Below are 14,718 nucleotides of genomic sequence, written 5' to 3' on the forward strand. Positions count from 1 at the left end.
TACAATCCTGCTATGTCTGTTCTGGACCACTCTGTCTTGAAAACTGGAAGTGGGGTTCTTGGTGTTGCTACTACTCTGCTTGGATGTCTAAAATATTAAATTATTTTTTTTCTAGACCACATTTCAGATCAGATCATTCATTCAATAACTGTTCACCTGGAATTTAAATTCTCTTTTTGAAATAAATTCTGTTACTATCTTCACACAATTGAAAAATACCATTCAAATTTGTGGTTCTGGTTACAATATAGGCTGGGTCTTGTATTAATGCCTCTACTGAAAGGACTATAGAAATAAAAAGAATACTTTCTACTCATCAGACTAGTAGAGGCAAACCCAATGTTCAGTTTAAAATCTGATGCCTAAAGAGCAGCTTGTCTTAATTTAAATGTGCAAACACTTCTTCCTCTGAATGGAACCATTCTCACAAAATGTTTCCAGCTGGCCATGTTAGAGCAAAAGAAGACATCAGTTGAACTAGAAGAACACATAATTTCCTCAGTACATGTTCTTGCATTGCAAGTCAGGTCACGGTGAGGGTCATGTTAGGTACTAAAGATATTCCCTCTCTAGAGAATAAATAAATGAAAAAGCTACAAATGCCTTTTGGGCAAAGTGATTAGAAACTGATGGACATTGTTTTTAGAGAAACATATGTCCAGGAATGGAGAAAAATCAAAAGGCAGTCAAGCCAGATGTGTAATCAAAATTTTATGACAGAATACATTCTGTTTCCTTTATTCAGTCTGACTGGTTGCCTCTACTATGTTTTGGATCCCAGACTCATTATAATGCTTGTTCAGCAACCAAAAAAAATACAAAGATGACTTTTCAAAGAGTTAGAGGACTCTGAGAAACCTGTTCACTGCTGCTGAATATTCCTTATTCTGTTGGCAAATCTTTACAGATTACCTCTGCCCTTTTTACGTTTTCTGTTTGGTATTTTTAAAAGGTAATTAATGAACTATTCCATGAAACCTCTGAAAGCTTAATAGTTCAATTATTTTATCCTTTATCTGTTTGTATAGCAGCAGTACTATAAAGGTCAGTCCTGTACCACTGAGAAAGCGCATATTTATGTGCTCAACAGGGAGAGCATTCTAATAGAAGAGTAATAGTAAAATGATTACATTCAGCCCTAATGCTTTATGTAGCTGAATTTCAAATTACTCATTCATGTGCAGCCCATTGCAGTTCATGAGCAGATTTTGTGACCTTACATGACACTCAAGCTGGGGACAAAGATGATGAATTATTTAAATATGTGCAGTCGAAAAGAAAGTAATCAGAAATATCTGACTTTGGTATAAAGGTTTTCTTTCTGAAATCACATTCTACTGTTTTTAATTAAGATTCAGGTTTGCTCACAAACAGGTATTTGCAACTGACCTTGACAGTGGGCTGAATGGAGAAACTGAATTCTCAATTTTATCTGGTAATGAAAATGCAACATTTCTAATTGATTCAGCACGAGGAATTCTAGCAACTAATACAGGCCTAGATTATGAAAACACTCCATCTTACAGGTTTGTATGTAAGCTTCTAATAAAAATGTATTATTTTTGTCCAGTCTAACTTGAGAATATTCATGTTACATATTTCATAGTTTCCTGTTGATATCCATTACCCACAGAACCTGGGTGCAAGCCAGACAGCACTGAGAACAGCACTAAAGCTGCCCATTTGTACTTTAGATTCTTGTGTACTTTTCAAATTTAGAGAAAGAAATATAGTCTAGTTAATCAATGGCAACACTTACTGATATAAGTGTGATTATTCACTATAGGAATAATGACAGTTCCTGGTTTTTAGTTTATTAATAATTGTACATCCATTCCCTCTCGGGAAATGTTCTTTATAAAGACACTGTGAAAACACTCAAATCAAATCCAAGAAATAGGGATATGTTCTTATTTTTAATTGGTCAATAGTTCAAAATTTCTACTCAATCATATGATAAAGTCTCTTTTTAAACTGTTTCCATCTATAACCTGTCTTGCACTAAGTATTAATTTTTTCCTGTTTTTCAGAAACTCTGAATAAATACGGTCAAGTGGACATGACAATTTTTCTTTATAGGTCATGCCATAGTTGGAATTAGAAAACAAATAAATAATGCCTTGAGGAGAAAATGTGAATATGCAGATTCATTAATAGACCCATTTTAAGTACTGAAATCTCCACAAAAAGTATTATTTCTGTGTATGTGTCACTAGAAATTATTTTTTTTTTTACATCTGGTTGTGGTATCAGTTAAAATATTTTCAAGTTTTCATGTCCTGTGGGACTTCAAAGTTTTAAACATCCAATGTGAATTCTTATCAATGAGAATAACTTGTAGAAAACCACGTCAAAGAAGATTGACAGAGTGTGTGGGGTTTTTTTTGGTATCAGGCTGATTTGATAATAATGGCACCAAAATACTATTAATGTACGGGACACTTAATTTGGAGGGGTTTTTTCATTTTTTCACTGAATCAAAAGCATCAATTCTGATTTTCAAAAATTTAAATAGCATAATACATTTTATTTTTAACTAGTACACCTGGAATCAGTCCTTCAGATGAAGGATGTTTAATGTTAGTGAAATGTTGAGCATGGGAGCATAATAATTCTCATATCTCTCTTTAACTGGGAGCCTGATTTATTTCAGTATCTATGTTTGAATTCTAGACTTTGAGTTGGACAGTTTGTTCAGGGAATCTGTAGCTTCATTTTCCTTCTCTCTGAGTTCATAATCTGTACATTGTTAGGTGAAAAGTGAATAGCAAAAGCAGCTTTCAAAACTATTTTCCTGTTTGATGTCAAAATGTTACTGTTGGTTTTCTCCAACTTGCAAGGAGTTGTTTATATATCTGAATTGAACATTTTCATCCCCAGAAGTTCTAAGTTCCTTACAACAGGGCTTATAATGAAAGTGTTGACAGAACCTTAATTTTAATGCCTTGGCTAAGATGTTTTTATGAGTGGGTTTTTTTCATGAAACCTTAGAAAGTGATTATTTTTAGTAAAATATTTCCATATGTATACCATACCAATATTCAATGTAGAAAAAATACACTTTCTATATGGAATTATGCATGGTCACTGATTGAATACAAGCGTGCAATTTAAGTTGTCTTCTGTCAGATCAGAAACCACAAGGATACCCAGAGAAGAGCTGGTGTGGTTAAGGAATGGAAATGCTGCAAGCCACAGCTTGTGTTACAGCCTTGGTATTCCATACTGTCAAGTGAACTTTTAGGAAGTAATATCTATTTGACACTTCTTAACTGTTAGTTAGAAGAAAGAGGGAGAAATAAAGTGTTTAGAAGATCTTCAGGGAGGCAAAAAAAAAAAACATGGCGCAACATGAAAACACTTGTTAATGCATAAAACGTTTGAGATGCTCGGTGTTGACTTGTATATCCTTTAGCATAGCTCATTTTTCCCTTTTTTCCTATTTTTCTTTTTTAAGATCACCTGTTGAGTTAGATTTAATTTTGCATTCCCTTCTGGAATCTTCCCTACTGGGAAGTGTTAAAGTCTTCCAAATAATCTCAGTTTATGTTTGCTCTTTATTGTTCAGAAAGTGCTTCCCACAAAGAGTAAACCTTTTATCCATGTTTATCATGTTGCTGCTTACCATTTTCTTTGCTGCATATTTTTTGTGGAAATGAAAAGGTTGTTTACAAAATTTACAACCCATCCTTATGCAGATGTGAAATGGAAGTGTACAGTCAAAACTTTTCTAATCTAACAGCAAGATTCCAATCCCACTAAAATCAGTGGGAACTTTGCAATTATCAAATGGCACATGTATTCAGGGTTTTCACTTTATCACTTGCATTTATAATGTAATAGAAGGGCTACTCTGTGTCTTCAGGCATTCTGCATGAATTATATTTTGGATGTTTTTGCATTTTCCAATTTCCACATCCCTTTTGTCCCTTCATAAATAATGAAGAGAGTCAGGTTCCTGCAAATTATAATTTAGTACTTAGGTTTTAATTCCTGCTCTGAATTACCAATGGGAGAACCATCTCTTATTTGAAAGAGTTGTTTAACCACTTAAATTCAATATGAAATTGGATGAAATGAGTACAGATGAACCCTTCCTTCTCTTTGTGCGATTTTACCATTCTTTTGCCATATAGAATCTCCTGGACATTTTTCCTGCAAAACCAAAAAGTAAAACTGTGCACAGTCAGCCTTACAGAAAGAAAGATGGAATTTAAGGCTTGCAATGAGGAACAGAAATGGCTTATCTTTTTGGTTTTAAAACTTCCCCTGCTTGTAATAGTGTTGGATGATTCAGTGATTTCTGATCAAAAGTGACAATTAGTGCCTCCTTTAATTGTAGGTTGGTTGTACAAGCTGCTGATAAAGGAAACCCCAGACTCTCTGCTACAAGTATTGTGAGGATACAAGTGTTAGATGTTAATGACAACGCTCCAGTTGTCCAACCACTAGGTGAAGTGAAGGTCCCAGAAAGTAAGTGTGAAAGTACAGCTAAGTTTTGTTAAGGCTAGGAATTCTCAGATAATGATTTAGTGCTTTCGGTGATTTGTGTAACCAAACAACTGTAATAAAAATTATAATGGATAGTATTAAAGCTGAAGTATCAAAGCAAATTGTGATCTGCTTTTATTCTCAGAGACATTATTTTTAATCTTTAGACACTGTGTTTAAGAATAGTTTGGAATTAAACCACAGGCAATTCAGGAGGGAAAAAATCTGCAGAAATAAAACTTTAATCTGTTCATTTTCAGTATCATACCCTTCACATGTCTTCAATTTCTGCTCTTCTCCAATAAAAATGTTTGGTGTTAAAACCACCATTTCTAGAAATTAGACATTTTGAGCTTCATTGTGATTCATCATAAGAAATGCTTACTGTAAATTTGAATGAAGTTTTAATCAGACTCTTTAGCTAGATCCAGTTGATGATCATTAAGACCTCCTGATTAAGGTCATCAGGACCTCCTGAGTTCTCATCCTAGCATACATCTTGTATGTTGTGTGACATTAGCTCAATATCTGCACATTGAGTAGTAAGTCTGTAATTTTCAAATACAGGCATTGTACATGTGAATGCATTAAGATACACAGCAGAAAAATTATAAACACCAGTGCTCCTGTTAACAAAAGATATCAAGTTTGTCTTTTCTGATGTTTTAGTCTTTGCTAAATTTACCTGCCACTGGTAATGACAAGTATAGAATTCATAGACAGAGAGCAGCTGTAAACTACTGGTTACTTAATTAGATTTTTGTATTCTGTTTAAAAACCCTTTATTTAGAACATGGCACCATATTTTTGAGGCTTCGTGCCCCAGGCATGCAAATGAGAAATGCTTTAGCTTCTGTTAGTTCCAGGCTTTGTAAAATGATCACTAATAGGTTCAGTTTGAAATCTCTGGTACTGTCAAATTGGCCCATGACAAAAGCTGTCTGTATGCAGTTTCTCAATCTTATAGGATTATACCTTGATTTCTTCATATTTTTGTGCCATGTAGGTCTGTCTGAAGGCCTTGTTTCTCTCTAGTGGCCTTCTCCTTTGGAAAAGTTCCAGAATTGCATTTGCTGGTGCTACACAGATCTGGGTCTTTGCCTTAGTTAAATATTCTTGTGGCATTGTTCAGTAAATACATGTCACCTAAATGCTTGTGGAAAACCATGTAAGTTCCTGTTGCTGGTGAAGAAACTGTTGTGACTACACTGGATCTGGGAAAGTCTAAAGAAAACCCAAATTAAAATTGGGATCCAGCACATGGCTTTGAAGAAATCCACTACTGTTTCCATAGCTTTTCTTGTGATTTTGTGATTCTTGGGATATTGTGATTATTATAAATCACAAAGTTTAAATATATCAAAAGCTGTACAGAAAGATTAAATATATCCAAATCCAGTATTACAAAATAAGCAAAATCTTCAGAAATTGTAACATTATCTTTTAACTCTGACTTATTCTCAAAATTATTGTTTCAGATGCCCTGCCTGGTTTTATAGTGACTCAAGTGTCAGCAAGTGATGCAGACTCCAGGCCAGCACTTCAGTTTGGTTTTATTTATGATACTAGTCCTGAAATGAAATTTTCCATCGATCAGCACACTGGTGTCATTATAGTGGTGGAACCATTAGATTTTGAAGAAACTGCTGTGTATACACTGCATATCATAGTTTCAGATTCTGTGCATCAAACAGAAGCAGAACTCACCATCCTTGTTTTGGATATCAATGATAACCCTCCGGTGTTTACTCAAGATTTTTATCAGGTAGGAACATGGCAAATGGACAATTAGCATGTGGTATCTTTCCATATAGGATGAGAAATAGTAGGAGTGCTTGTTTCTGTTTGTCTTAAAATGCATGTGAACGCTGAGAGAGAAGGTCTCTGCAAACTATTGTGGAGCAGAAAGAGAACAGAGCTCTTCTAGGGACCTCCAGCCCTTTCATAAGAATTCTACTAAAAGGACTGAGGAAACTGTTCAGTTTCAATGTTCATGGTTTGTCTTCAGAAGGCAATTGGTGTGAATGCTAACTGTATTCCATAAACCATGCATTCATCATTAGGAGTTACTGGACACAATCCAATTCAGTTTGGGGAGCAGAGTCCAGTGTTAAGAACTTTTTTCTTCTGAGAGAATGCTAAACAAGTTGGTACCTTTATACTGGTCCTGTTACTATGCATTCATTTCTTCATTTTCAGTTACACAGCTCCTCAGAGGTGTAGCAAATGCCCCTGTGGTAGGTGATGCACATGAAGTTTGCAATGTGTAATGCTGCATTACAACAATGGCACTCACCTAGGGAGTGAAGGATATGAGTTTTGACCTCCCCAGCATCCCCTGAGACTGAGGAGGGTACAGAGCTCATCTTTTGGACTCCTGGACAAGCATTTAAACTGCTGTACTGTTGTAGAAGTGAAGTTGTCCAACAGTGAAAACAAATCTCTTTTAGTGAATATGGACAGCTGTGGGCCATAGTGAAAAGTGGAGATTAAAGAAAATGGAGCATCTATAAAATAGAATCATTGACTCGTAGAATAGTTTGGGATGCATGGGGTCTACAAACATCATCTAATCCAAGTGCTGACCACTTTAGGGCTGACCAAAAGCTAAAACATGCTGTTAAGGGCATTGGCTAAATGCCTCTTATACATGGGCAGGCCTGGGGCATTGACCACTTCTTGAGAAACCTGTTCCTGTGTTTGACCACCCTCTACATAAATAAATGTTTCTGAATGTCCAGTCTGAGCCTTAATGAAATTGCCACGGGAAAAGTAAGTTGCCAGAGGTTTTGTTTCCTTAGGACTTGGTGTGGGGTTAGGCTTGGGCTAAGGCCCAGAAGAGCCTACAGTGTGAGTGTTTCAGCCTGGGGAAGAGAAGGCTCAGACTTACCAATCTGTGTAAATACTAGCATGGGCAAGTAAAGATGGACAAACCAAAGTCTTCTGTGTGGTGTCCAGTGACAGAACAGGAGGCAGTGGGCGTAAATGAACATACAAGAAATTCCATTCAAACATCAGGAAACGCTTTTTTTTTAAGATTTTCTCCAAACTCTAACAGTGGCTAAGTATTGGCACAGGTTGTCCAGAGAGGTTGGGGAGTCTCTGTCTCTGGAGATATTCAAAACTCAGCAGTATGCAGTTGTGGGCACCCTCTTTTAGGTGGCCCTACTCTGACCAAGGATTGCACCTTGGTGGTGCCCAATAGCCCCAGGCATTCTGCAATCCTGTGAACTGAGCTGTTTGACTTGGTGGTTTTTGTGTGTGGTAGATGTCCTCAGAGCCAAAAATATGAGGCACCGCAGAAGACTTGGATTTACTAATGCTCCACTTTTAAGTCTCAGACAGTTTTAGTAAAGAAATAAGTCTAAACATTTAGCTTAGTAAAGAATTTTCAACCTCTGAGCATGTGCAGGCACAGTAGTTTAGTCACTTATATACCTCCAGGACAAACTGTAGGCACCTGTGGAACTTTTGTGTGCCTGAGTGGACAGAATTTGTGTAAATTTCCAACTTAAAATCATAAATCTACATTCTGGAAAAAGTGCACTATTCATATTAAATGATTTTTAGACCTTCATACGATTCTGAACCTTCATCTGATTTTGGAGAGCAGTTTAGGCAAGTACTTGCAAGTTTTGTAGATTGGAGCAGCCATTACAGGGAACATTATTAATTTGATTCAAAACAGTGTAGGTTTATTTACTTTTTTAATGTAAATAGCCAAGGTTCTCTTCCACAATCCTGATGTTTTGATGTGTTGCTTGGCAAGTAAAATGCACTGCTTCTTTTTGGTTGATGATATATGTAATTCCCTATTCATCATCCTGTATTTTTATCTTTTATTGTTCCTTCAAGTGTTTTCATATTTATGCTCCTCATATATATTTTAATATATGTATGTGGTTATTATAAACATATAATCTCTCTGTTTAAATTATTTAAACTAACACTTCAAGTTATGACAGAAGTAGTTGCTGTATCATACTGTTCATTTGAAATTGGATTTATAAGGTAGAAGGAAACTTTGGTCACAAAAGTGCTGTATCTAGACTTAAAACAATGAAAATGCTTAAAAAGGGAATGGACTTTTTGGCTTCCTAAAAGAAAAAAAAAAAGGAGTATTTTGAGAATAGAAATTCTAGGAATAATTCAGTGGTGATTAAGTGCCCTTGTGTTGGAATTTTCAGGCTGCATATATTGGCTTTTTTAGCATGCAGTCATATACTCCAGACTGAAACTGCAGACTGTGTTCCATGTATGGAAATGAAGGGGCTTTTGAAAGCAAGGGGAAAAGCCTTTAGTTGCAGTCTATAAATGTATTTCTGAAAAACATGATTTGTTTCTTCTCTGAACTTGTTGTCATAATGAACTAGATGGATTTGACTACTGTTTAAAGCTTACTATGAATTTTGGCCATATTGAAGGCATAGCTTTCAATATCTCAACTCTTTCTGATTTTATCCCAGAAGAAACTGGGTAGGTAAAACTTTTTCCAAAGCTGGGAACTGTGTGGGTTGTACTAATAAGATCAAATAAGGCAAATTTTTTAATGTCTAAAATCTTTTATTAAGCTCTATTTTTGCTTTATATGCCAGGTGAATTTGCCAGAGCTCATTTCTATGGATGCCACTGTTCTGACACTCTCTGCCATAGACAGGGATTCTGAACATAATGGAATGATTTCCTACAAAATCCTCTCTTCCTCTGGGGGATTTTCCATTGATCACAAGAATGGTGAGTCTTCATGGTTTATTATTTCAGCTTTTTAAGTATAAATCAAAGTCCTCTTACTTTCTCACCTGTTGCCAGTGATTACTTGAATTCTGGAAATTTGTGGTGGCCAAAGTAGTTTTTTTGCTAAATCTGTCATTATCAGTGGGGAGCTATCACATCAAAGACTGCAGTTCTCAGATTGTCCCCAAACCATGAATATTTTTTCTGGTCTAAATGCAGTGTGTGTATTTCATGCTGCATCGCTGAGAGGAGGTCTTGCCTTCACAGCATTAGCTATGATTTCTTAGAATCATGGAATAGTTTGAAAGTGATTTTTAATGGTAATCTAGTTCAACCCCCCTGCAATGAGCAGAGACATCTTCAAATAGGTCAGGTTGCTTGGTGTCCTGTCCAACCTGGTCTTGAATTTTCTGGGGATGGGGCATCCACCACCTTTCTGGGAAATGTATTCCAGTGTTTCACCACCTTCATCGAAAAAAATTGTTCCTCATATCTGATCTGAATTTATCCTCTTTGATATAATGGTTGACAACCATTACACCTTGTCCTATCATAAAAGGCCTTATTAAAATGTCTGTCCTCATCCTTATAAACCCCCTTTAAGGCCAAAGTAAGGTCTCCCTGGAATCTTCTCTGGGCTGAACTATCTCAGCCCCTTCTCATAGGAGAGGGGCTCCAGTCCTCAGATCATTTTTATGGCTCTCCTGTGGATTCACTCCAACAGGTCCATGTGTTTTCTTGGCTGAGAACTCCAGAGCTGGATGTAGCACTCCAGGTGGGCTCTAACAAGAGCAGAGGGAGTGAATCATGTCCCTCTCCCTGCTGCCCACACTGCTTTTGGTGCAGCCCAGGATACAATTGGTTTTCTGGGCTGTAAGTGCACATTGATGGGTCATGCCCAGTTTTTCATCTACTGATATCCCCAAGTCCTTCTCCATAGGGCTGCTCTCGATCCCTTTCCCCCCTACCCTCTATTGATATCAAAAGTTTCCCTGATTCATGTGCAGAACCTTTCACTCATCTTTACTAAACTTCATGAGGTTCCCATGGACACACTTCTTGAGTTTGTCCAGGTCCACCTGAATGGCATCCCATCCCTCAGGCAGTCAACTGCAGCACTCAGCTTGGTGTCATCTGCAAACTTGCTGGGGGTGGACTCTACCCCACTGTCTATGTCACTGAGGAAGGTATTAAACAGTACTGGCCCCAGTATAGACCCCTGGGGGAAGGCCACTTGTCACTGATATCCTTGCAGATGTTGACCCACTACTCTCCAGATGCAAGAGAGTTATTTTGTTGTGTACAGCCATTACAGCTGGGTTATTTTAAAGTATGACTGTTTAGAATCAGCTTTTGGAGTCACATTTACTTGCCTGTGAAGTGTGGGCTTTTGTTAATTCTGTTTTATTTCAGGTTCGCTGTTTACCACGGAACCAGTTATGCAGCTGAAAAATATTTCCATTATTCATCTCCTGATAGAGGCCACAGATGGTGGCAGTCCCCCTCTGAGTGCAGTTACCTCCGTAGAGGTGCGTGTAGAAGATGTCAATAACTGCGTCCCTCGCTTCACAGAGGTCCTGTACAATCTCAGTGTGAGTGAGGATGCCTCAGCTGGAGAAACTGTCCTCCTGTTTTCAGCCATCGACTGTGATTGGATGCATGAAAACACGCTTGTTGAATACTCTATTATTGGTGGCAATGCTGAGAATTTATTCTCCATAGAAACAAGTGTCATGGGGTCAGAAATATCCTACAAACTTGCCAGCAATCTTGTTTTGAGCAATGCTCTTGACAGGGAAACAGCTGCTTCTCACCAGTTGGTTCTCCTTGCCTCTGATTGTGGAACGCCCTCTTTAAATTCAACTGCTACAGTGCTGATAACTGTGCTGGATGTTAATGATAATCCTCCAGTGTTTAGCAGCCCAGAGTATCATGTTCATGTCAAAGAAAGCATCCCCATAGGCAGTCACATCACTGAAGTTTCAGCAAGAGACTGTGATGCAGGCACTAATGCAGAGATCACTTATGCTATCATCTCTGGAAATGACAGAGGGCATTTTTGCTTGGATGGTAGAACTGGATCTGTACATTTGACGAAAATGCTGGATTATGAAGATACCATGAAATTCACTTTGGTTATCCAAGCCACAGATGGAGGAACTGATGTAAAAAATATGGCTTTTGCTGTTGTTTTTGTTAGTGTCCTAGATGACAATGATTATGCCCCACTTTTTTTGTTTCCCAGTCTGAGCTGCACTGTCACTGAAAATCTGCCTACCTTTTCTTTTGTGTGTGCTGTTTGTGCATTGGATTTTGATAAAGGCTCCTATGGGCACCTTACCTACTCCATTCAGTCTTCATGTTTGGCTCATCGTGGAGCTGCTAGAGACCATGACATGTTCTTCATTGATCCTTTAACAGGAGATATTCATACAAAGCAAATGTTTGACTATGAAAGTCAAAATAGCTACTGTCTCATAATTCAAGCAAAAGACAAAGGTGATTCACTGGCTACTGCTACAGTTCAGGTAGATATTGAGGGGAGGGATGAATTTGACCCAGTGTTTACACAGGAATATTATTTCTTTAATCTCCCTGAGAAGAATGAAGCAGGTCAGTTGATTGGCAGAGTGACAGCATCAGATAGTGATGGTGGAGTAGATGGAGTTGTTCATTATTCCCTTTTAAAACCTTCTCCGTTCTTTTCTGTGAATGAAACCAATGGCAATATTTATTTGACTCAGACTGTTCACAGATGGAAAAATGGCATCCAAAGGAATGATGATACTCTGAAACTGTTGGTAAGAGCTCATAGCCCCAAAATTGTGTCAAGGTTCACAGTATGCACTGTTTTTGTAAATGTTTCCAATTCTCCTGATAGTGATCCCACAGTGTCAGCACACAGCCTGACAGTGAGTGTTTCCATCTCACTGATGGTGTTCCTGCTGCTTGCCATCAGTCTTATCACACTTACTCTGAGACTTAAGCACAAAGATCTGATGAATGCTTGTGTGAAAAAAAACCCAGTATCCTCCTCAGCTGCTGATGTGAATTCAGTAAGAGAAGCTGAGGACTGCCAGAAAATCCAAAGTACTGAGAGCAGTATGCTTCCCATGGGTGCTATAGCAAAATGGCTGAGCTTAGCAGGACTTGGAGAGGGGAAGGATGATGATGTCTTCTGCAGGCATTCAGACTCCAGTGGCCATGGTTCTGCTGAAGGAGAGACTGCAGAGGATGAGGAAATCAAACGGATCTATGAGTATCCTTGTAGAAAAAGCATTGGCTCAGCACTGAGCGAGCACGGCTCGCAGATGCCAGATTCGGGGATCCCAAGAGAGTCTGATCAGTTCTCCTATCAGTCTGGAGAGACAGATGTCACAGCTACCATGCAAAGCATGGAGAATGTGCAGACCATTAAAGGAGAAAGCAGAGAAGAAGCCTGTGACACAGCCTATGCACATAAAATTTTGTCTCAAACACTTAAGAAAATTGGAATAAAAGAAGAAGTCATAATGACAGACCTCACAAGAGACTATGTCCTGATGTCAAATAGGGAAGACTCTGGGGATGATTTGCTTGCAACTGTTGGCACCTCTGATGAGGATCTCAGAGGTGGTTATAACTGGGATTATGTGCTCTGCTGTGAACCCAGATTTCAATCTCTTGCCTCAGTGTTTAATGATATTGCAGAACTGGAAGATGAAAATGTTCACATTCACAGCTTCTCTAAGGAGAGGAAATCTCTTGTTTTCCCTCCTCCCTTGATAACGTCAGTAGCACAGCCTGGCATAAGGACAGTGCCACCAAGAATGCCAAATATAACATCAGAGCAAGCTTTTAATAAATACCCTTACCCTCCTATTATCCATAATCATGAATACCCTCCACCAGCCATGACCCCTAAGTTTTCTCCTACTCTGTCTTTGCTTACCATGCAGACACCTTCTGCTTCTCCAGTAGTGTGTGATGGGAAAATGATAGGAACATGTCTTATTGATCCAAGCTACGAACTTGCAACAGAGGAAGAAATTCAGGTCTAGGTTATTAACTGTCAGTATTTTATGGTAAAAATATGGCTTAAAATGTATTTTGTTACTTTTTAACAGCAAAATATGCCTGTCAGAGCTGTATCACCAGTATTCTGTTTTCATGAGCCTGAAAAGTTAAAATATAAAACAGCTAGAAATTTGGTAACTATACTACTTCTTCTTCCCAAAATACAGTGAGAGCATGAGGCTTCTCTTTCAGCTCACAACTGTAGTTTCCTATGTAAAACACACAGCCAAGTGTCTGATAGACAATTTGACCAGTTTTACAGTATTTCTTATAAAATACAGTAATAACAAATAAATGGAAGTAATTCTTTATTGTGGAAACCAATCATTAGGATACTGGTAGGTTCTGACTGCTTCTGTGGTGGTATTAGCAGAGGGTACTGGGGTGATGTGTAAGTACAGCAGGTTTGGGGGTGGACAAAGGATGAAACAAGGATTCCTACTGAGATCTTTCTTTAGTGTTTACCCAGGTTTCCCACAGCTCAGCCTCTGGGTCCCAACGGTCTGTTTGGCCTGGTGTGGTTTCATCATCTGCAATGGCTCCTTAGTGGGCTTTCTTAGCTATCTTTGTACTGTGGAACCCACTCAGCAGGTTCTGTGCACCTTTTGTTTATCTCCTGATTTAAAGCCAGCAGGTCACAATAATCGAAATAATGGGTCACCTGTGGAAAACAGAATAACCAGTGGTAGGATAAAGACAACCATCTTCTCTATTACTAGATCTCAAGTAGCTATCAGTTGTCTTTTTGTCATATTACAGAGGCTGCCCTGGTGCTTAGGCAGCTGTAGGAACAGACAGCGTTACAGTTCTGAAGGTCATGTATGACTCCACCCCAGTCTTTGGTTCTGTGCTGGACCAAAGATCTCTGCAAGACCAGATAATCTGGCCTTGCTTGTTGTATGTATCATACACATGGCATTTTGTGTACGTATGTATATCCAGACACATACACATGCTGTATATGCTTGTATATTGATCAATAAAATACACAGAAAATACATCTAGAATAACTGGTTTTTTCTTCAATGTATGTTTAAAAGTCTTTTGCATCATATGTATTAAAACTGGGCTATAAGGAGGTGTCTAATTGGTACCTCGGAATCTGCTGCAAGTTGGATGTGTACAGAGGTATACATTGTACAGGTCATAACAGGTGGAGGGAAAGCATGCATTGTGGTTAGGCTGAGTGATTTTGTGGAATAAGTAACACGTGCAGTGGCTGCTTTTTCTCAAGCATGAATGTCAACAGTTGCAGCCTGTGGGCTCATAACCAGTCTTTGAATAAGATCCTGTTTCTGAGGCTGCACTGACACTACATCCATGCTATGCAAGAGTGCTTTTTTTAAACCTAGCATTTGTTCTCTGTACTGCCATGGAGTTGGAAACAAGATGTAGCTTTGTAATTCATTGGGACAGACAAATTTTACTAAGAAAGAA

General features: G+C 38.2%; 1 protein-coding gene across 1 annotated transcript in view; it reads left to right on the plus strand.

Annotated features, from left to right (window-relative positions):
- The window catches only part of DCHS2 (dachsous cadherin-related 2), a 107,671-nt gene extending 93,453 nt beyond the window's left edge, over positions 1-14,218 (plus strand). The window contains exons 16-20 of the mRNA XM_088056987.1: positions 1,375-1,526; positions 4,343-4,473; positions 5,970-6,256; positions 9,087-9,225; positions 10,639-14,218. Of these exons, the coding sequence (XP_087913113.1) occupies positions 1,375-1,526; positions 4,343-4,473; positions 5,970-6,256; positions 9,087-9,225; positions 10,639-13,265 (3,336 nt within the window). The 3' untranslated portion in view covers positions 13,266-14,218. The remainder of the gene's footprint in view (positions 1-1,374; positions 1,527-4,342; positions 4,474-5,969; positions 6,257-9,086; positions 9,226-10,638) is intronic.
- Positions 14,219-14,718: the final 500 nt, after the last annotated feature.

The sequence above is a fragment of the Pseudopodoces humilis genome, chromosome 6 (genome assembly GCF_049639895.1).
Source record: "Pseudopodoces humilis isolate 2021_Gansu_Grassland_sample_001 chromosome 6, ASM4963989v1, whole genome shotgun sequence".
NCBI lineage: Eukaryota > Metazoa > Chordata > Aves > Passeriformes > Paridae > Pseudopodoces > Pseudopodoces humilis.